Source organism: Contarinia nasturtii, unplaced genomic scaffold (assembly GCF_009176525.2).
Source record: "Contarinia nasturtii isolate CC-2019 unplaced genomic scaffold, AAFC_CNas_1.1 Cnas_scaffold_473, whole genome shotgun sequence".
Taxonomy (NCBI): domain Eukaryota; kingdom Metazoa; phylum Arthropoda; class Insecta; order Diptera; family Cecidomyiidae; genus Contarinia; species Contarinia nasturtii.
In genome coordinates, this window is record NW_022197826.1 from 12,982 (window position 1) to 29,716 (window position 16,735).

At 32.4% G+C, this 16,735-nt stretch overlaps 4 protein-coding genes across 8 annotated transcripts; 1 reads left to right on the top strand and 3 right to left on the bottom strand.

Annotated features, from left to right (window-relative positions):
* Positions 1–4: 4 nt before the first annotated feature.
* LOC116338958 (exosome complex component RRP43-like) lies at positions 5–1,818 on the bottom strand. 3 transcript variants are annotated; one of them, XM_031764545.1, is made up of 6 exons: positions 1,647–1,818; positions 1,385–1,586; positions 1,108–1,282; positions 714–1,008; positions 442–565; positions 5–260 (listed from the first exon to the last, which is right to left on the bottom strand). In XM_031764545.1, the coding sequence occupies exons 2-6, from the start codon at positions 1,399–1,401 to the stop codon at positions 11–13; spliced, it is 861 nt and encodes a 286-aa protein (XP_031620405.1). In that variant the 5' UTR covers positions 1,402–1,586; positions 1,647–1,818; the 3' UTR covers positions 5–10. The 3 variants fall into 3 exon arrangements, with proteins under 3 accessions (XP_031620405.1, XP_031620404.1, XP_031620407.1); XM_031764547.1 differs by adding an exon at positions 321–390 and having other exon boundaries at positions 131–260; positions 1,385–1,816; XM_031764544.1 differs by having other exon boundaries at positions 1,385–1,818.
* A 444-nt stretch (positions 1,819–2,262) lies between these two features.
* On the top strand, positions 2,263–6,712 carry LOC116338957 (cyclin-A1-like). The gene is made up of 6 exons (XM_031764543.1): positions 2,263–2,968; positions 3,350–3,579; positions 3,764–4,007; positions 4,296–4,745; positions 4,843–5,090; positions 5,188–6,712. Exons 1-6 carry the CDS (start codon positions 2,738–2,740, stop codon positions 5,312–5,314), a joined length of 1,530 nt encoding a protein of 509 aa, XP_031620403.1. The 5' UTR covers positions 2,263–2,737; the 3' UTR covers positions 5,315–6,712.
* A 427-nt stretch (positions 6,713–7,139) lies between these two features.
* LOC116338959 (proteasome inhibitor PI31 subunit-like) lies at positions 7,140–9,212 on the bottom strand. 3 transcript variants are annotated; one of them, XM_031764548.1, is made up of 5 exons: positions 8,990–9,212; positions 8,706–8,864; positions 8,448–8,647; positions 8,060–8,159; positions 7,140–7,982 (listed from the first exon to the last, which is right to left on the bottom strand). In XM_031764548.1, exons 1-5 carry the CDS (start codon positions 9,122–9,124, stop codon positions 7,935–7,937), a joined length of 642 nt encoding a protein of 213 aa, XP_031620408.1. In that variant the 5' UTR covers positions 9,125–9,212; the 3' UTR covers positions 7,140–7,934. The 3 variants fall into 3 exon arrangements, 2 of the variants coding, with proteins under 2 accessions (XP_031620408.1, XP_031620409.1); XR_004200946.1 differs by having other exon boundaries at positions 7,573–7,982; positions 8,060–8,287; positions 8,342–8,647; positions 8,990–9,210; XM_031764549.1 differs by lacking the exon at positions 8,060–8,159 and having other exon boundaries at positions 7,573–7,982; positions 8,990–9,210.
* Positions 9,213–10,248: 1,036 nt separating this feature from the next.
* LOC116338953 lies at positions 10,249–16,490 on the bottom strand. The gene is made up of 3 exons (XM_031764539.1): positions 16,402–16,490; positions 14,737–16,201; positions 10,249–10,413 (listed from the first exon to the last, which is right to left on the bottom strand). Exons 1-3 carry the CDS (start codon positions 16,488–16,490, stop codon positions 10,249–10,251), a joined length of 1,719 nt encoding a protein of 572 aa, XP_031620399.1.
* Positions 16,491–16,735: the final 245 nt, after the last annotated feature.

Here is a 16,735-nt window from a genome sequence, read left to right on the forward strand (position 1 = left end):
ACTAATTTCGTTAATATATATATTTAAAACAAAAATTGTTTTTTTTTTTTAAATTTTCTTCTACAATCGATGAAATCAATTTACAAATCGATTTTTCTCGATTTAATGCCAGTTTGAGGCAAGCCTCGAATTGCCGATCACTTATTGACACTCCATCTGGCTTTAATACCAAACACATTTCACCATTGCACGTTACAATTGTGATTAGTGATGTTGCCAACTCTTCTTCTTCGGCATCTGGATCAGCAAAAACTGTTTTTCTGGAACAAAAGTATACAATCAATTTAAAATTGAGATCATCGTTTTTCTTTCCGAATTACAATTTTTTTTTTTCGAGAAATATGAAAAGCGGACAAGCGAATTTTAATAACTTTTTTCGTTATCTGCGCCCTAAAATTTATATTTTGTATTACAATTTTCTGTATTATAGAAGATAATTACTCATCAAATATCATGGCCGTTGTACAAACTGGACAAACTTCCGACAGTTTCAATGGTGATCGGTCAATTTTGTGGACTGTATAGTTGTTGGTTTCATCATCATACTGTACTTTTGGCAATGTAACTAAAAAAAAAACAATATTTTATGTAGATCGATGTACCAATAAAATTTTGATTTTGTGCAAATTAAGATGAAGGGGTCAATCTTTTTAACGTATTTTCTCTGCAACTTGGTGTACAAAAAAATCGTTCGTTTTAAATATCTTACTTACGACTTCTTAGTGCAGCACAAATTGCAACTACCGATGCGTCTAAAATACTGCCATCGTAATCAACACATGTGATATCACAGTATAGAGTCCAAACGAGTCGTTCCTTGGCTATACATAGGTTTTTCAAATCAATCCAATTGGCTTCTTTGATTAAATTATTTAAGTTGCATGTTAAAACTTGTGCATCATCATTTGTATTGTTTGAACGATACTTTGGTGAACAAAGTGGTGTTAAATCAATATTTGGAATGAGATAACCCTTTTCCGGCTCCTCAACAGTTGGTGCGGATAATTCCTGGATGTGTAAATTTCAGAAAATGTCCATTAATTTGCTTTTATATGAATAAAAATAAATTGATCGTATTACTATAAATGAATTTCATATTATATTTACCGCTTTAATACCACAGATTACGGTTGTGTTGCCTAGTTTAACAATGGCTGATCCATCGGCCGTTCCAATTGACTTGACATTTATTCGGATCGGTCGAAATGCCTCAAACTCTCTGCCATCTGGCCGAATATCATGTGCGATGTAATTACGATAATATTTAATAGGATGAATTATTCTATAGGCAAAAGACAAAACAAATTGTGTCCATGTGAGGTTAAGTTGATTTTTTTTTTCAAAACTATTAAATGTGAAATTAATTGATAGCTATAACACATACTTGTACTGTTCTTCCATTTCACTTTTTTTTTATTCAGGCCCAAGAAAATGTTAAAGACAGATTTTAACAATTATATTAAAGTCAAACGTGAATTTTTAGCATTGAAGATATGTATGAGTCAATGTCATTTGATATTCATGAGCACGCTTGTATTTCCTGTATCTGTATTTGTTTGTGACAGTGACAATATATGTAAGAGAAACTGAAATTTGAATTTTCATAAAATACGTTGAAGGAGGAAGATGATTTCGAAAAAAATTACATTTAAAAATGGTTTCATGGCAACATTTAAAAAGATTTTTTTTCTGCCAATCCCTTCTTTTTCTATTTCTCAGCGTCCCTCTTTATTTTGACATGTTTTTAATTTCGTATGTATAAAAAAGGGCAATAAAAATAAAATGTTGAAAATGGTTCGTCTTTCAAAAAAATGTTTTTTTTTAATCTTGAAAAATTATTTCCCTTTGTGTATTCCTTTTCTTAAAAAAAATTCACCACTGACTTTGAACGCGTTTCACGTCATAATTCGAGCAGTAGAACGAATACCTATACATATATACACAAACATACACACACACACAGAGAGAGAGAGAAAGAGAGAGCGAGAGAGAGAGAGAGAGAGACGTAAAGGAGAAGAGACGTAAAGAGGAAAAAAGCTGCTTGCGCATTAATTCGAACGCGCGTAATATGCGTACACACTTCCAATAGCATGTGTGGAGTTGTTTGAGTATGTGTGTAAATATGTTGAATATTCTCAACTGCATATTTGTCTCTATCGTTTATATGCTGTGCTATGCGTTTTCAGAGTGATTTGTTCTCGCTCTTACCTTGCTATGGTCCTGCAAAGCATTTTTGAATTTTTTTTTCAAACACAACCGATTTGAAGCACGCACTAGTGAGTATTGGAGAAGCCATAGCATAAGCATCAAATTAAAAAAAATATACATTGATTTCTCTCGCATATGCGCATCTTATTTGAAACATTTTTGAGTTTCGATTGTGTATTGTTTCAAATTTAAATTAACTATAAGAGTTTCGTATGTAAAAAAAAATTCAATGCATTAGTTTTTCTGATATCAGTATGTGCTACAATTATGCGCATTTGACTTTATAAAAACTGTCGACGACAAAACTATCTTTACCAATATAAAAGTTAGTTTATTTCTACGTATTTGTCTGTTTTCAATCGACATAAATTAAGTTTGTGAACGAAAAAAGGAAAAAGAACACCACCACCAACAACACCACTACCACCACCAACAACAACAACAACAACACACTTCGACACACCGAATCGCTGTTAGTTGGTGAGATCCAACAAAGGAGAAAAACAGCGAAGAACAGATAATTAAAAAAATGGCGACAGCATTTCGTATCCATGAAGATATTGAAAATGTTTTGGATGCGGTGGCCCAAAAAAAGGACCAACATCATAAAACTACCAGCAACATAATTACTGGTAAAATTAATCAACAAAAATTGGAAAAGCAAACATTGCGATCTACATTTGCAATTTTAAATAATGTGAACAGCGATAATGGTCGAATTTTTATTGCTGCAGGCAATACAACGCATGGACAAAAAACGGTAAGCAAACAAAAACAATTACTTCCAATTTACGTTAAAAAATTATTTGATATGAAACAAAATTGATTTTTTTTAACTGTTTGGACCAAATGGGAGTCATTTTTAATAAAGACACACATTTTCTGGTGATGTTTTAATTGCACATTAATTATAGTTTAAACGCGAGACGCACACACATTCTGTTTTACATGAACATATTTTGAGAGTGCATACCTCGGATCGTTTCTAATTTACGAATTGATCTTTTTCTTCGAATTTTTTTTTTTTGTACATTTTTGGATTATTAAACATCTAGAAACTTTGTAATCAAGACTCATCGGAAGTATGCTATTTTTCGAGTAGTTTTTTTTCACCTTTATCATTTTTTTATTTGCCATATAGGCGTTCAATGTGATGCAAGGAAAAAGTACCGTTTTAAAGACAAACAACGAGAATGTGGTACCAAGAGTGAACAATGTCAAAACGGTCACAACAGAAACGTACAAAACATTTGTTGGTGCATTGAGTACAGTCAATGTCACACAAATCACCGATGAAAATCAACCACCTCAAAACGACGAAGTTGATCATGCTAACGCCATTATTACTAATTGCAGTTTTTCTGGAATTAGGTTTGCATATATTACACTTTAATTTAGAATAATAACCAATAAAAAATTTATATTTATGTACTTAAAAACTCTTGTATGCCTATAGTCTAAATTAATTGTAGAATTCTGCAAAATTAATTTTATGAATTTTATCAAATTATTTCTTGTTAGTGTTTGTTACATAATATTTTTAAATATTACATAGATTACCATTGCAAGAGATTAAACAGGATGTCGAGACACCAGTATGTATGCAAGACATTTTATCGCCGATGTCAATTGATAAATCTCTTATTGAAAATGAAGCAAATGTATCTATTTTAACTGTTGACGATCAAATGATTGATGCGAATACCACCGCACTTTCTACCACATCGTCCAAACGTTTTGCAGCTAAAGATGATCTCGAAAAATTCTTCGAAGTTGAAGAGTATCGTGATGATATTTTGGTAAGTGGTGAAAGAGAAAAACAATACAGATGCAACATTTATTGCATTCAAGTTATATCAAACGAAGAAATGAACGCTCTAGAATAAAAACAACATCAGTACGTTGTTAACAACCATTCTGTACGTTGTTTTTATTCTAGAGTGTTCTAATATAGATATAGAATGAATGTGAACGATGCCTTGAATGATTTCAATAACAATTATTTGTTATTTTATGAAAGTCTTTTATAGATTCATTACAATTTTACAGTATTAAATTGTATTATTGTTTGTTTGATTTTCTTTTAGGATTATTTGCGTGAGGCTGAAATGCGCCACCGACCAAAACCTTTGTATATGCGTAAACAGCAAGACATCAGTCATTCCATGCGCACAATTTTGGTTGATTGGCTCGTTGAAGTTGGCGAAGAGTATCGTTTACAAAATGAGACATTGTGTTTGGCCGTTTCATACATTGATCGTTTCCTCAGTGTTATGTCAGTGGTACGTGCAAAATTGCAGTTGGTCGGCACGGCTGCTATGTTTATTGCTGCCAAATATGAGGAAATTTATCCACCAGATGTTGGTGAATTTGTCTACATCACCGATAATACGTACACAAAAAAGCAAGTATTACGCATGGAACAACTAATTTTGAAAGTGTTAACATTTGACTTGTGCGTTCCAACGACGTCGGTATTTCTCAATGCATATCCAATTGTCGAAGATCTCCCAAAAGATGTAAAATGCATGGCACAGGTAAACGATTTATAATTTCAAATTGTTAATTGTGTTATTTTCAATCAATTTTCTTCCTCTCTCACACACACACACACACACACACACACAAATGTAGTACTTGTGTGAGTTGTCATTGTTGGAAGCTGAACCATACTTGCAATACACTCCATCAATGATATCAGCAGCTGCAATTGCATTGGCCCGCTTAAATTTTGGTTTGCCTATTTGGTCATCACGTCTCGAGAACTTTACTAGCATTCAAATTCATAAATTGACCGACATCATTCTTCACTTGAGCGAATCACATTTAGCTGCAATAAAATCACCACAACAAGCTATACAGGACAAATATAAGACCTGCAAGTAAGAGTTACTTTTCATTTTATTTATTGAAGTCTTCTTTCATAAAAAAAAACTTTGATTTTAATTTAAAAAAAAAAAAATTCTTCGTAAAACATAGGTATTCAGAGGTATCAACCCGAACACCATTGCAAGTCGACGAAATGATTTTAGCGGCAGCCATTCAACAAATGAATTCAGAAACGGCTGACATAGAATCAGCTGACACAGACAAAGAATGTAATTAAAATGTAAGATAGATGATATCATCATTACAATTCGTATCCCAAACAATCAACAAGGTAGTTTGCGGAATAGTGTTTATGCCCTTGCATGAGATGGAAAAAAGCAAAAAGTCGAAAAAGTTCGTTGCAGCAATCGAATAAGAGTAAAATATAGAATAGAAAATTTAGAAGAAAAACATAAAAAACAGACCAAAGGGAAAAATTCTTACATTATCAACATTCTTTGTACGCATGGGATCCAAATAGGATTTTATGGGAGTTTAAATAATTCTTGACACCTTCGATCTATTCAGATAATCCAACTCTTAAGACTAAATTTATAATAAGCAAATGATTAATGATTTTTTTTTCTCATTATTCGCAAGAAATAAGGACAAAAAAGGAAATTTTCTTTGACATAATAAAATATTCATAAATAAGCAACATAGAATATTGAACATTGAAAGTTCTATTTTTACTGAGAAAGAGAGACATGTCCTTGTATCAATAAATTCACTGTATGTTTTAATGTAGCTTCCCATGGAAAAAGAGACAAAAAGAACAACGAATGAAATACATTTACAAAACGAGATCAATTGACAAAAATTATCTTTTAGTTGCTGATGCCGATTTTTTCCTCGTTTAACTCAATTTTACGCTTAAAAAAGTTTTTTTTTTTAATATATAAAGTATCATTTTCTTAGTCGAAATACAAACTTGCACGTGTCATGACCATATGATGATAATGATGATGAGGTCATTCTTTGCTCATCTCAATAAGTCAATCTCTTTCGTTTGTCATACTTTTTTTATATACTCGCGTTATATAAAACATATTTGATAGTTTAAAATAGTTTTTTAATCGATAATATTTATTTATAGCCCAATTAACTTTTGAAGTACATGAAAAAGATGTATTTCAAATTTGACATAATATTGTAAGGTACGCAGAGAAAAAACAACAAATAAATTATTCACCTAATTTATACATTTAAATAAGAAAACCTACATTCTAATTTAAAGCTTAACCACGTTTAAATCAACATGACACACAAATATGCATTTTTTTTTGGCGGCCTGAAAACGTCATGTTCGTTAAATGAATATACATTACCTGAGTAAAAGTATAATGAAAAAGACTTTGCATACGCGCGTTTTTTTAAAAACATAAATAAGTTAAACTCAACAGAAAAGAACATAATTCGCATCTAAACAATATTTAATGCTAGTTATTCTTTGTCTGTTAATAATTAACGTAAAAACAAATCAATTTATATAAATTGAAAATAGAGCAGGCAAAATGTGTAGTAATTAATTTAGTTAAGCGTTTAAGCATGTGTTAGTTGTAACAGCCTGAGAATGAATGAGTGAAACTCGTCAATCAATTTTCTTTTAAATACAAAACACATCTGCATATTTTGAGACGTTGCACTTCGATAAAACTTTATTTTGAAGTCTGATGCATTTATTCTCAGGCACTCATTTCATTTTTAAAGTTTATTTCTATTAGTTTTTTGTGTATTCACCATAATTTTTTATTAGACGTATATGCATTAGCATCAAGTGGTAAAGTAGCTTTAAAACCATAAAAAAAGACAACAAAAGACAAATTTGTTGGAATTGTATGTAAGCAAATGTGAAAATAATAATAAAAATATCGATGCCAGTTTTTGACTGATATGAAATTACATACTAATTGTAAAAGTAAATTTCAGAAAGATTACCCTCTATCACGTTCAGGTATTTTTTCGAAATTTTTGGTATTCAACTGAGATAAGAATAAACTTTTTGAAGAAAAGGTTTTTTTTTCGGCTGATAGAACTTTGAATTGAAATAAAACAAACAACGATTCGAATTTAACCAACTTTAATATTGCAAATGGTAGCTCTGATAAGTACAAATATAATAGAAAAAAGAATTAAAAAAATCACCACACTTTGGTTTAGTAGGTACCATCCGAAAGTCACAACTTTCGTTTAATACAACAATTCAGTCACAGAATCGTAGTGTACCAATGTAAGTACTAAAATTTATCTGATACATCCATTGCATGTGAATAGATTTATCTGACGATGTTCCAGATTTCCTAAATACTACATTCACATAGTCTATAGTCTAACACCCAAAGAGGTAGGGATATTCAGTGCAGAAAATTCTCGACGTGACTCTATTCAACCAAATGTAACAAATCAGTAAACTTAGCCCAGGTTCCATGAAGCACATACATATTTTACAAACCACCCGTAAAATATCACACTTATGTCTGACTTAAAACAAAATGCTTCGTTGCAGAAGACGATGAAGATGAAACAAGTAGAAGCTCGCTATTTATTCGTATTTTTACAATATGGTTCATTATACAATTCCCTATACTTAATATTTATTATACATTTCTCTTTGATTTTGTTTTCTAATTTAATTTAGTTTATATTCAATTTTTGGATTTATCACTTTCCGTGCAAAAAACTGCTCAAACAATCGATCGATTCGGTATTAAAACGATTTCATCTCATTGGAATTTTATTATATAGGCTATGAGAAATAGATTTTAGTATAAATTCAATCGAATGATGATAATTTTAAACAATTTGGAATTCATGTAAATTGCATCATTCTTTATTGACGCGGGCTTTTCATCGATTAGTTAGATGGCTATGAGCTTAGCGTAGATGTGTCTGAGCTTACACTGAAACTAAAAGAAGAATAAATATTAAATATAACATCTGCACTTATTCTACTTTGATAATATCAATTGATAGACAAGGGCACCTGTTTTATGCCGTGGCACTCTGGTACAATGTTGATACAAATGCATGTCAAAATCACAGGAAAAATCATTGTCCAGATTAAATTTGGAAAGTGATTTGCCCTTCACTCAAATTGATCATAAAAAGAAAAATTTTCAAAAAAGGGAATCAAATAATTCTAATACGGATGATGTCAATCACAGTTCCATGTGTTTAAACATCATAATTATGATTCAAGTTGTTTTATAGAAGTCGTTTCTGTTAAGTTGTTTGTTTGTAGAAGTTTTATTTTTTATTCAAGTTGTTGAACTACTTTTGTTTAGTCTGTGTTAGTCGTTGACCTTTTTTCATGATTTTTCAGAAGAATATTTTTTCGTAAATTCAAAAAACGATGTGGTTTTTTTCTATACCTGGGTGAATTGGGATCATATGTCGGCGATTTGGGTGGATGAGCATCTTTAACGACACGAATAGCAACAGCCAACTTAGTAACAAACAAGGTCCAGCGTTTATTAGCAAATATCTGCTGCAATTGGCCTCTAATTTGTATGACCTGATCGAATGGCCATTCAAATGTATAAGATGTGCTATCATTGGCTGGATTAGCAGTCTAAAAAACCAAGTATTGTCAGTCAATTGCGAAATGACCAAATCAGTTAATCAGTTACCTGCAATTCAAAATGAATTTGCTGAGACCCATGTGGAACTGTTGCAATTAACACGTAAACAAAGCCGTCAAATACGTATCTAAGTGCATATTTTGTTGTGTTAACGTTCCAGTTATTAGGCAATTTGTATTGACCTTCGATATCATCCAACGCTTGCAGCTATATTTGAAAGGAATACATTGTCAATTTAAACACAATTTACACATTTTTCATTTAAAAAATCGCTTGCTTGCGAAACACGTTCGTTATTTTTCGTTAAGTGTAATGAAAAAATGTATTCTTACCTCTTCTCCCAACCCAATGCATTTAAAACCAGCGTGAATGGCCAAATAATTATGAGCAATTGCAACCAGGGTATCAGATTTACAATTTAAACTATCTGCGATGCTTTCTTCAATAAGATCCCAAAAGGCAGACATTTTGATTGCATTGTAAATTTTACAAAATAGTGCAATAGCAAAAAAATGTTGTCGACTTGATGAATCAAAACTCAAGATATGTTGTTCATGACAGAAGAAAAATCTCATTCAAACGTAATGAAGTTGTCAGCACATGACAAATTCAAATTCGTATCGATTCACTGCATATCGAAATGTTATGATAAAAATTGAGAATTTTGCTGCCGAAAATCGATTTAAATGCTGATAAACATATTTCAATAATAATTTTGTTAAGGTTGATCGATTTTTCACGAATCCATGTTGGCTGTGGCTGATTTTCGCATTAACGAATGTGTCGATTTTGTCATACACAACAATTTCGAATAATTTGGCTATTGTTGGTATTATCACGATCGGCCGATAATTTGATGCACTGCTTTTTTTTCCAGACTTGAATATTGGAACAATTCTGGAATTTTTCAATGCTGCCGGAACACATCCTTGATTCAAAGACTTACGAAATAGCATTGTTGACGGCTTTGACAAAGTATGCGCGCAGTTTTTCAGTAATTTTGGTGAAATACCAAGGGGGAAGTACTAAATACGTCTAATACCAGTAATACGATCTAGTACAATAAAAATACCGAAAACTACCAAGTAATACGACTTAGTAATGAGGAATTTTTAAAGCACTGACTGAGAGAAACGAGACACATGCAAACCGAAATAATTAAAATTCAATGCACACATTTTTGTTGATTTTGTTAAATATTTTTTACATTTTTGAGAAGTGTTCTAAGAAGCTGACACAATTTCATATTTAATCAAAATCTCTACACAAATCAGAAGATGAAAAAATATATTGGACCGAAGTTAGGTTAGATTTTAACATGTCAAAACTAACAAATTTTGTGTGTTGAAGAAATATATATAAAATCTTGTCCGTTGGCATATTTTTATGATATTGATTCAGTTATTTTGTAATATTAAAATTGTAAGCAAGAGTGATACAAAAAATATTGTTTTCAAATTATTTTTCTTTCACACAGATGAATATCAGATCGCTTGTGAATGCTCTAAAAAATGTGTAGTACTAAAGTGTATTACATGGTATTTTTCGGTATTTTTATTGTACTAGATCGTTTTACTGGTATTAGATGTATTTAGTACTTTTCCCTTTGTGAAATACCATCTGGGCCGGCTCCTTTTTTTACATTGATCGTTTGTAGTGCTTTCATCACGTCTACTTCATTGATGTCAATGTCAAACAAGATGTCATCGCATCCATTCAGCAATTGATCCAAGTCGATATTGTCGCTCTGTGTATACTGATTTTTAAAATAATCTGCAAATAATTCCGCTTTCGATATGTCTGTGCTTGCAATTTCATGAGCAAAGTAATGCTTACTTATAAATGTCACAGAGCAACACAAATTCAATGTTCAACGTGTGATCGCCTTCGATATGAAGAGTCAAGGATCTCTCATCATATCTTTGAGCTTAATTTAACCAGCGAGATATGTGTAAGTGTGTAATGAAAGAACGAAGATGCATCCACACTCACTGTCCAACAGCTTTATGTGACTGATTTATTATTGTTGTTGTTTCTTCTTATTCGTTTCATCAAGTTTATCGATGGAATAAAAGATGGCGCAGGCGCAGATCAGGAATATTTATGCTTCTGAAAGGTTTTTTTTTTTGAATCACTCTAATCATATCTCAAATGTGTTGGCATTTCTATATTGTTATGCCATCTATTACCGAAACGTTTGAAACTTCACGCTTTTGTATAGTTTTTGAACTTTCGCATACAATACTCATTTAAAAATTTGATGAATTTCGAAAATACAAAACAATGGCAATGTGTTCCAGACCGTCTCTTACTGACAAAAAATATTACCAAAAAATGAACGCCGAACGCTCGAATGTGTCGAATCATTCATTCCAACCAACACGACGTAATAGCGATTCAATCTATGATTTCAACCGAAAAATAACAAGTGCTTCTAAGAATTTTAATGAATTTAAAAAATTGTGAAATAAAAGAACAAATGTGAAACGTAAAAACGTTTGAAATTAAACTTTTATTATTTTGCAAGTATCTTTTTGGCAAAATTTCAATAAGTAATTAAAATTATGTACACCGAAATCCTTCAAATATTAAAAATAAATTGTTGGGATCCAAAATTATACGAAATACAGTTAATAAATGTTGTGAAAGTTTTGACTGGAACTATCTTTTGACTGGTACTATAGTCTATCTCACCTAATCTTTTCCACCAAATATAAAATATCATAGAAACTTGGCATTCATATGTGCCTAAATCTTGAGGTTTCACATCTTTCACCACAGGTGTGTGAAGTTTTTTCCTCGACATTCGAATATTTAAATGGGACCTTCACATAAAAATCGTTCGTAAATAGTTCATTGCGTTCCTTTAAGGAAAAAAATAGTTCGTTTTTGGGGGCCGAGATAATTTTTGTACTAAAAACCATTTTTGTAAAATTTCCGCAAATAATAAAATTTTCAAAAAATTCTTTCACCAAAAAATCGTTTGTAAATAGTTCGTTCCGAATCGAGGAGAATATTTGCACTTTTTTTTAATTTTTGCAATTTTTTTTCAAAATCAAAATTTTTGATTTTGAATTTTCGAGCTCGAAAGAGATATGAAAAAAATTCTTTCACCAAAAAATCGTTCGTAAATAGTTCGTTCCATATCATATGATTTTATGGGATATTTTTTATTTTTTTCCGAAAACTTGAACATTTTGATTTTTCCCAAAAAATTGGAAAAAATGGATTAAATTCAATAAAATAAAACTGCCAAAAATAGTTCACAATTAGTTCGTTCCATACATATGATTTTCTCACTTCTAACGTTTTTATTTAATTTTAAATGAACTCATATATTACATAGAACCTTCACATTCCTCCAAAAAACTTGTAAAAATACATAAATTATAAAAATTATATATAATTGTGACGAACTATTTACGAACTATTTTTCTGCATCATTTATTTATATTTTATTAAAAAAAATTTTTAGTACAAATTCTTCATATGCAGATTTTTCGAAAAAATTACAAATAATTTATCGAAAGCTATATATATTTCAAACGAACTATTTTCGAACTATTTTTCTGCATCATTCGTTTTATATTTTATTGAAAAAAATTTTTAGTACAAAATCTTTCTATGCAATTTTTTTGAAAAAAATACAAATAATTCATTCAATTTTATATATATTTAAAACGAACTATTTCCGAACTATTTTTCTATGTTATTAATTCATTCAAATAACATATAACTAGTTTCAATCAAAATGTGATATAGTCAGCGCCACCTCTTGCACTATATATAAACAGTCTCAACACACGTGCAGTTGAAATGTCATTTGTGTTTACAGTGCAAAGAATTGTGTTCGTTTGTATAGTGTGATGAAATTCGGCGGTGAATGATTTAACGGTATCGTAAATTATGAGAAGAATCTTCTGGGCGGGATTTTTGAAATACCACACAGGCCAAACCGTGGTTGAGATGTCAAATCACAAATGTCATTAGTTGTCCCTATCGAAATCTGCTGTCAAGCGAAGTATATATTGGTTATTGTATTACATTTCGTACGGGATTTATTTATTATATAAATATAAAAAAAACAATGTGAAATGTGAATAAAAAAGATAAAAAATTAATGTCGTGACGAATTATGTGAAAAAATAAATATTATATTTCAATTACTCAGCGGAAAGTATGCTTGAATACGCCTATACCGCTGCACAGCGGTACCAATATATACAAACACATAAAGGTCGACCCGCTTTAAAAAACATTTCTATTTTTTACACCTAACGATGGCTGATTATTTTTGTTTTTATTTTATTAATAAAACTAAATTAAAATTAAAAAATGTAAGTTTTTTACGAATGCGATTGCGTGGTTTTATTGTTCTGCTCAAGTGTAGTTTTGTTAATAGGGATTGATATGGATTGATAAGTTTCTCGCGTGGTCCACCTGTCAAATCGCTGTCGTCGACTTGTTCGACGGATTTGTACTGGGTGTGAAATACCATCACTCTAAATTTAGAAAGAAAAAGAGTTGTTTTTACATATTTACCGATTTTTGTTCATAAATACTCTTTCAATACTTTGTATTCTCTTTTCAGTATTTTTTCTATTTGTTCAGTAATTTATTTATTTATTTATTCACCGTCTGATCACAGACTGATTTTATCACAATCATTTACAATATCATTTGCAATGAAACACTACCCGATCGAATACCAGCCGCCAGTCTTTTCGACTTCGGAGCAGCAGATATCGACTGTGTCCATATATATTCATAACACAATTTTTCTTAGTCTATTTCACCGAATATTAAATAACAAATTGTCCAATTTAACAATACTAATTCTAAAAATGCTTCGCGATGCTGATTCCAAAAATGTTTCTCTTATTAAATTAAAATTTCTACACGCCACGTTAAATGGTTGACTATGTGCATATTCAGCTGTAAACGTTCTTACTCTAATAAATTCTGTATTTCTCAAATTTCTTTGGTTTACGTTATATTGTTGTCTTGTGTATACAATCTTATCTCTAAGCGAACGCGACACTATTTTACCTAATAAGAGATCATAAATTAAAAATATAGAGGCATTTATACGCCGTCTCCAAAGCGGTTGAATACTTAAAACATCACATCTAAACTGATACGGTGGCAATACAAAATTCTCATCTCTTTGGTAAACAAATCTTAACGACCATATCACAAATTTTTTCTGAATTGACTCTATTCTATCGGAGTGTATACGGTGGTATGGTTGCCATACTATACTCGCGTACTCTAACTTTGATCTGACTAGCGCAAAATACAACATTTTAGCCGATTCAATCGTGAACTTATTCTTTAATGTGCGTTTTATGAATCCCATTGTCCCAAGTGCACTGGCTGTGATCGCATCGATGTGATTGACGAACGTTAGTCTTGTGTCGAAAATAACGCCGAGATCCCTGTGTAAATTTATTCGTTCAAACGTGTGTTGGCCGTTGTTGATCGTATAAACGTAGTCGATTGCGTTTCCACCTTTTGAATACGTCATTACGAAGCATTTCCTCAGATTCAGATATAGGCTGTTTTCAGTGCACCAGTTGCTCAGCTGATCAATGGCATTTTGGAAAGTAATGACATCAATAGGCGATTGGACCATTGTGATCAATTTAAGATCATCTGCGAAAAGTAAGACAAGTGCATTTGTTACGGTTTCGACAATGTCATTAATAAAAATAATAAAAAGACACGGCCCCAAGATACTTCCCGCAGGTACTCCTGATGACACAGTGAAAGTTTTTGACTTTCTTTCCCCGATTCCAACAAATTGTGTTCGTGCTGTCAAGTATCCATGGAACCATTTGACAAGTTGTCGGCCGAATCCAAAGTTCACCAACTTCTGCAATAATTTCCTGTGGTTTACACGATCGAAGGCCTTCTCAAAATCTGTGTACAGCACTTCCGTTTGACATTTTTTGACCATTGAGTCCATCGTGAAATTTACCATTTGGAGTAAATTTGTTGAGGTTGATCGATTTTTCACGAATCCATGTTGATTGTGACTGATTTTCGCATTAACAAATGTTTCGATCTTGCCATATACAACAATTTCGAACAATTTGGCTATTGTTGGTATTATCACGATCGGCCGATAATTCGATGCACTGCTTTTCTTTCCAGACTTGAATATTGGAACAATTCTGGAATTTTTCAATGCTGCCGGAACACATCCTTGATGCAACGACTTACGAAATAGCATTGTTAACGGCTTTGACAAAGAATGCGCGCAATTTTTCAGTAGTTTTGGTGAAATACCATCTGGGCCAGCTCCTTTGTTTACATTGATCGTTTGTAGTGCTTTCATCACGTCTACTTCATTGATGTCAATGTCAAACGAGATGTCACCGCATTCACTCAGCAATTGATCCAAGTCGATATTGTCGCTCTGTGTATACTGATTTTCGAAAAAATCAGCAAATAATTCCGCTTTCGATACGTCTGTGCTCGCAATCTCATTGTTGTATTCAACAAAAGGCGGAATGTCACTTCTCTTTCTTCTGTCGTTTACAAATCGCCAAAAATGTTTTGGATTTGCTCTGATTTGCAATTGAATGCGGCTGATGTACGACTTGAACAACTGGCCTTGTAACTGCAAGAACGAATCTGTGATTGCGTTGTATTCGTCAAAGTTACCAGTTTCTCTTGCTTTTTTATACGCCTTTCTTCTGACATTTTTCATGTGTTTCAAGTGCTTTGTGTACCACGGTGGATCAGTACTCTTTTGAACGGTGATTTTTGGAACAAATGAGTCTATTGCCTCGTGTAGAACATTGCCAAATAATTGGAATGCATTCTCGAGGTCATCAATTCGATTTATCCCCAACAAAATGTCACTTGCAATGAAGAATGCATTCATCGCATCGAAATCCGCCGAATTGTATGCGTATATTTCCGATGATTGCGGTGCTGTGAGTTCGTTTTCATCAATTGTCACTTCGATTTCAATTGCTTTGTGCCAAATGTCGGATTTAACCAATGGTCTTGTTGATTCAATCAACGACATTTCGTAGAACTTGTTTGTGAATACAAGATCCAAAACATTCCCGGCTGGATTAACGATATTCGACAGTTGGTGGAAACCACAGTCATACATTGTGTCAAATACAGCAATACCACCTTCTGTCGACACATTTGTTGGCAAAAAATAATCACCATCATCGGCTTTGACCCACTTGACACCAGGCTGGTTAAAATCACCGCACACAATAACGATGTCATTTTCATTGTATGGGACCATTTTCACAATCTCAGCGAATTCCAAGAACTTTGCAGTTTTGTGTACCGACCGAATATACACTGCAAACACATAGACATTACACGAGTCGAACGAAATTTTTACACACACGTGCTCAAGGCCGCTGCGCTCTGATAGAATCAGCTTTTCACTGTTGAATTTGCATTCAACCGCGATCAGCACTCCTCCACCGTTGATTCTATCACTTGTGAGTTCCGTCCGATCGCCACGATAGACATTATAACGTTTTCCGAAATGCTCGATATCTGTAATGCTTTTTAATAACCACGTTTCGAAGAATGAAATTATATTAAATGGACACGATTTTGTTGCTAATCGAATCTCATCGACTTTGTCCCGAATGGAATGTGTATTCTGTATGTACACATTCAGTTTTGTGTGCTTCGAGACTATTTTTGGGGAGTTTTGTGTTTGTTTTCGATGCGGTGTCAAAGTTTGTTCGGATTTTCTTACAGTGGTGTTCTTTTTGTTATGTTCGATGATGTGGCATGTTTGTTCGACGCTTCGGTGACTTTGCTCGGTGGTGATACGGTTGAATCCATCAAATCTGGTGTCGGTGATTTGCGGATGTTTTTCGAGTTCAATGCCGGGAAAAAATCACCTAATGTTTTGTTCTGAAGGAACTCACGGACAAGAACATCTTCTTCCCACACTTCCGGATTGATCAAAATGTCAAAATCGCCTTCATTCAATTCGATTTTGAACGAAACAAACTTCAATGTGGTGACATCTTTGTCTTTTTTGACGAGTTTGTGCACCCTAAATCTCGAAATTTCTTTCACCAATG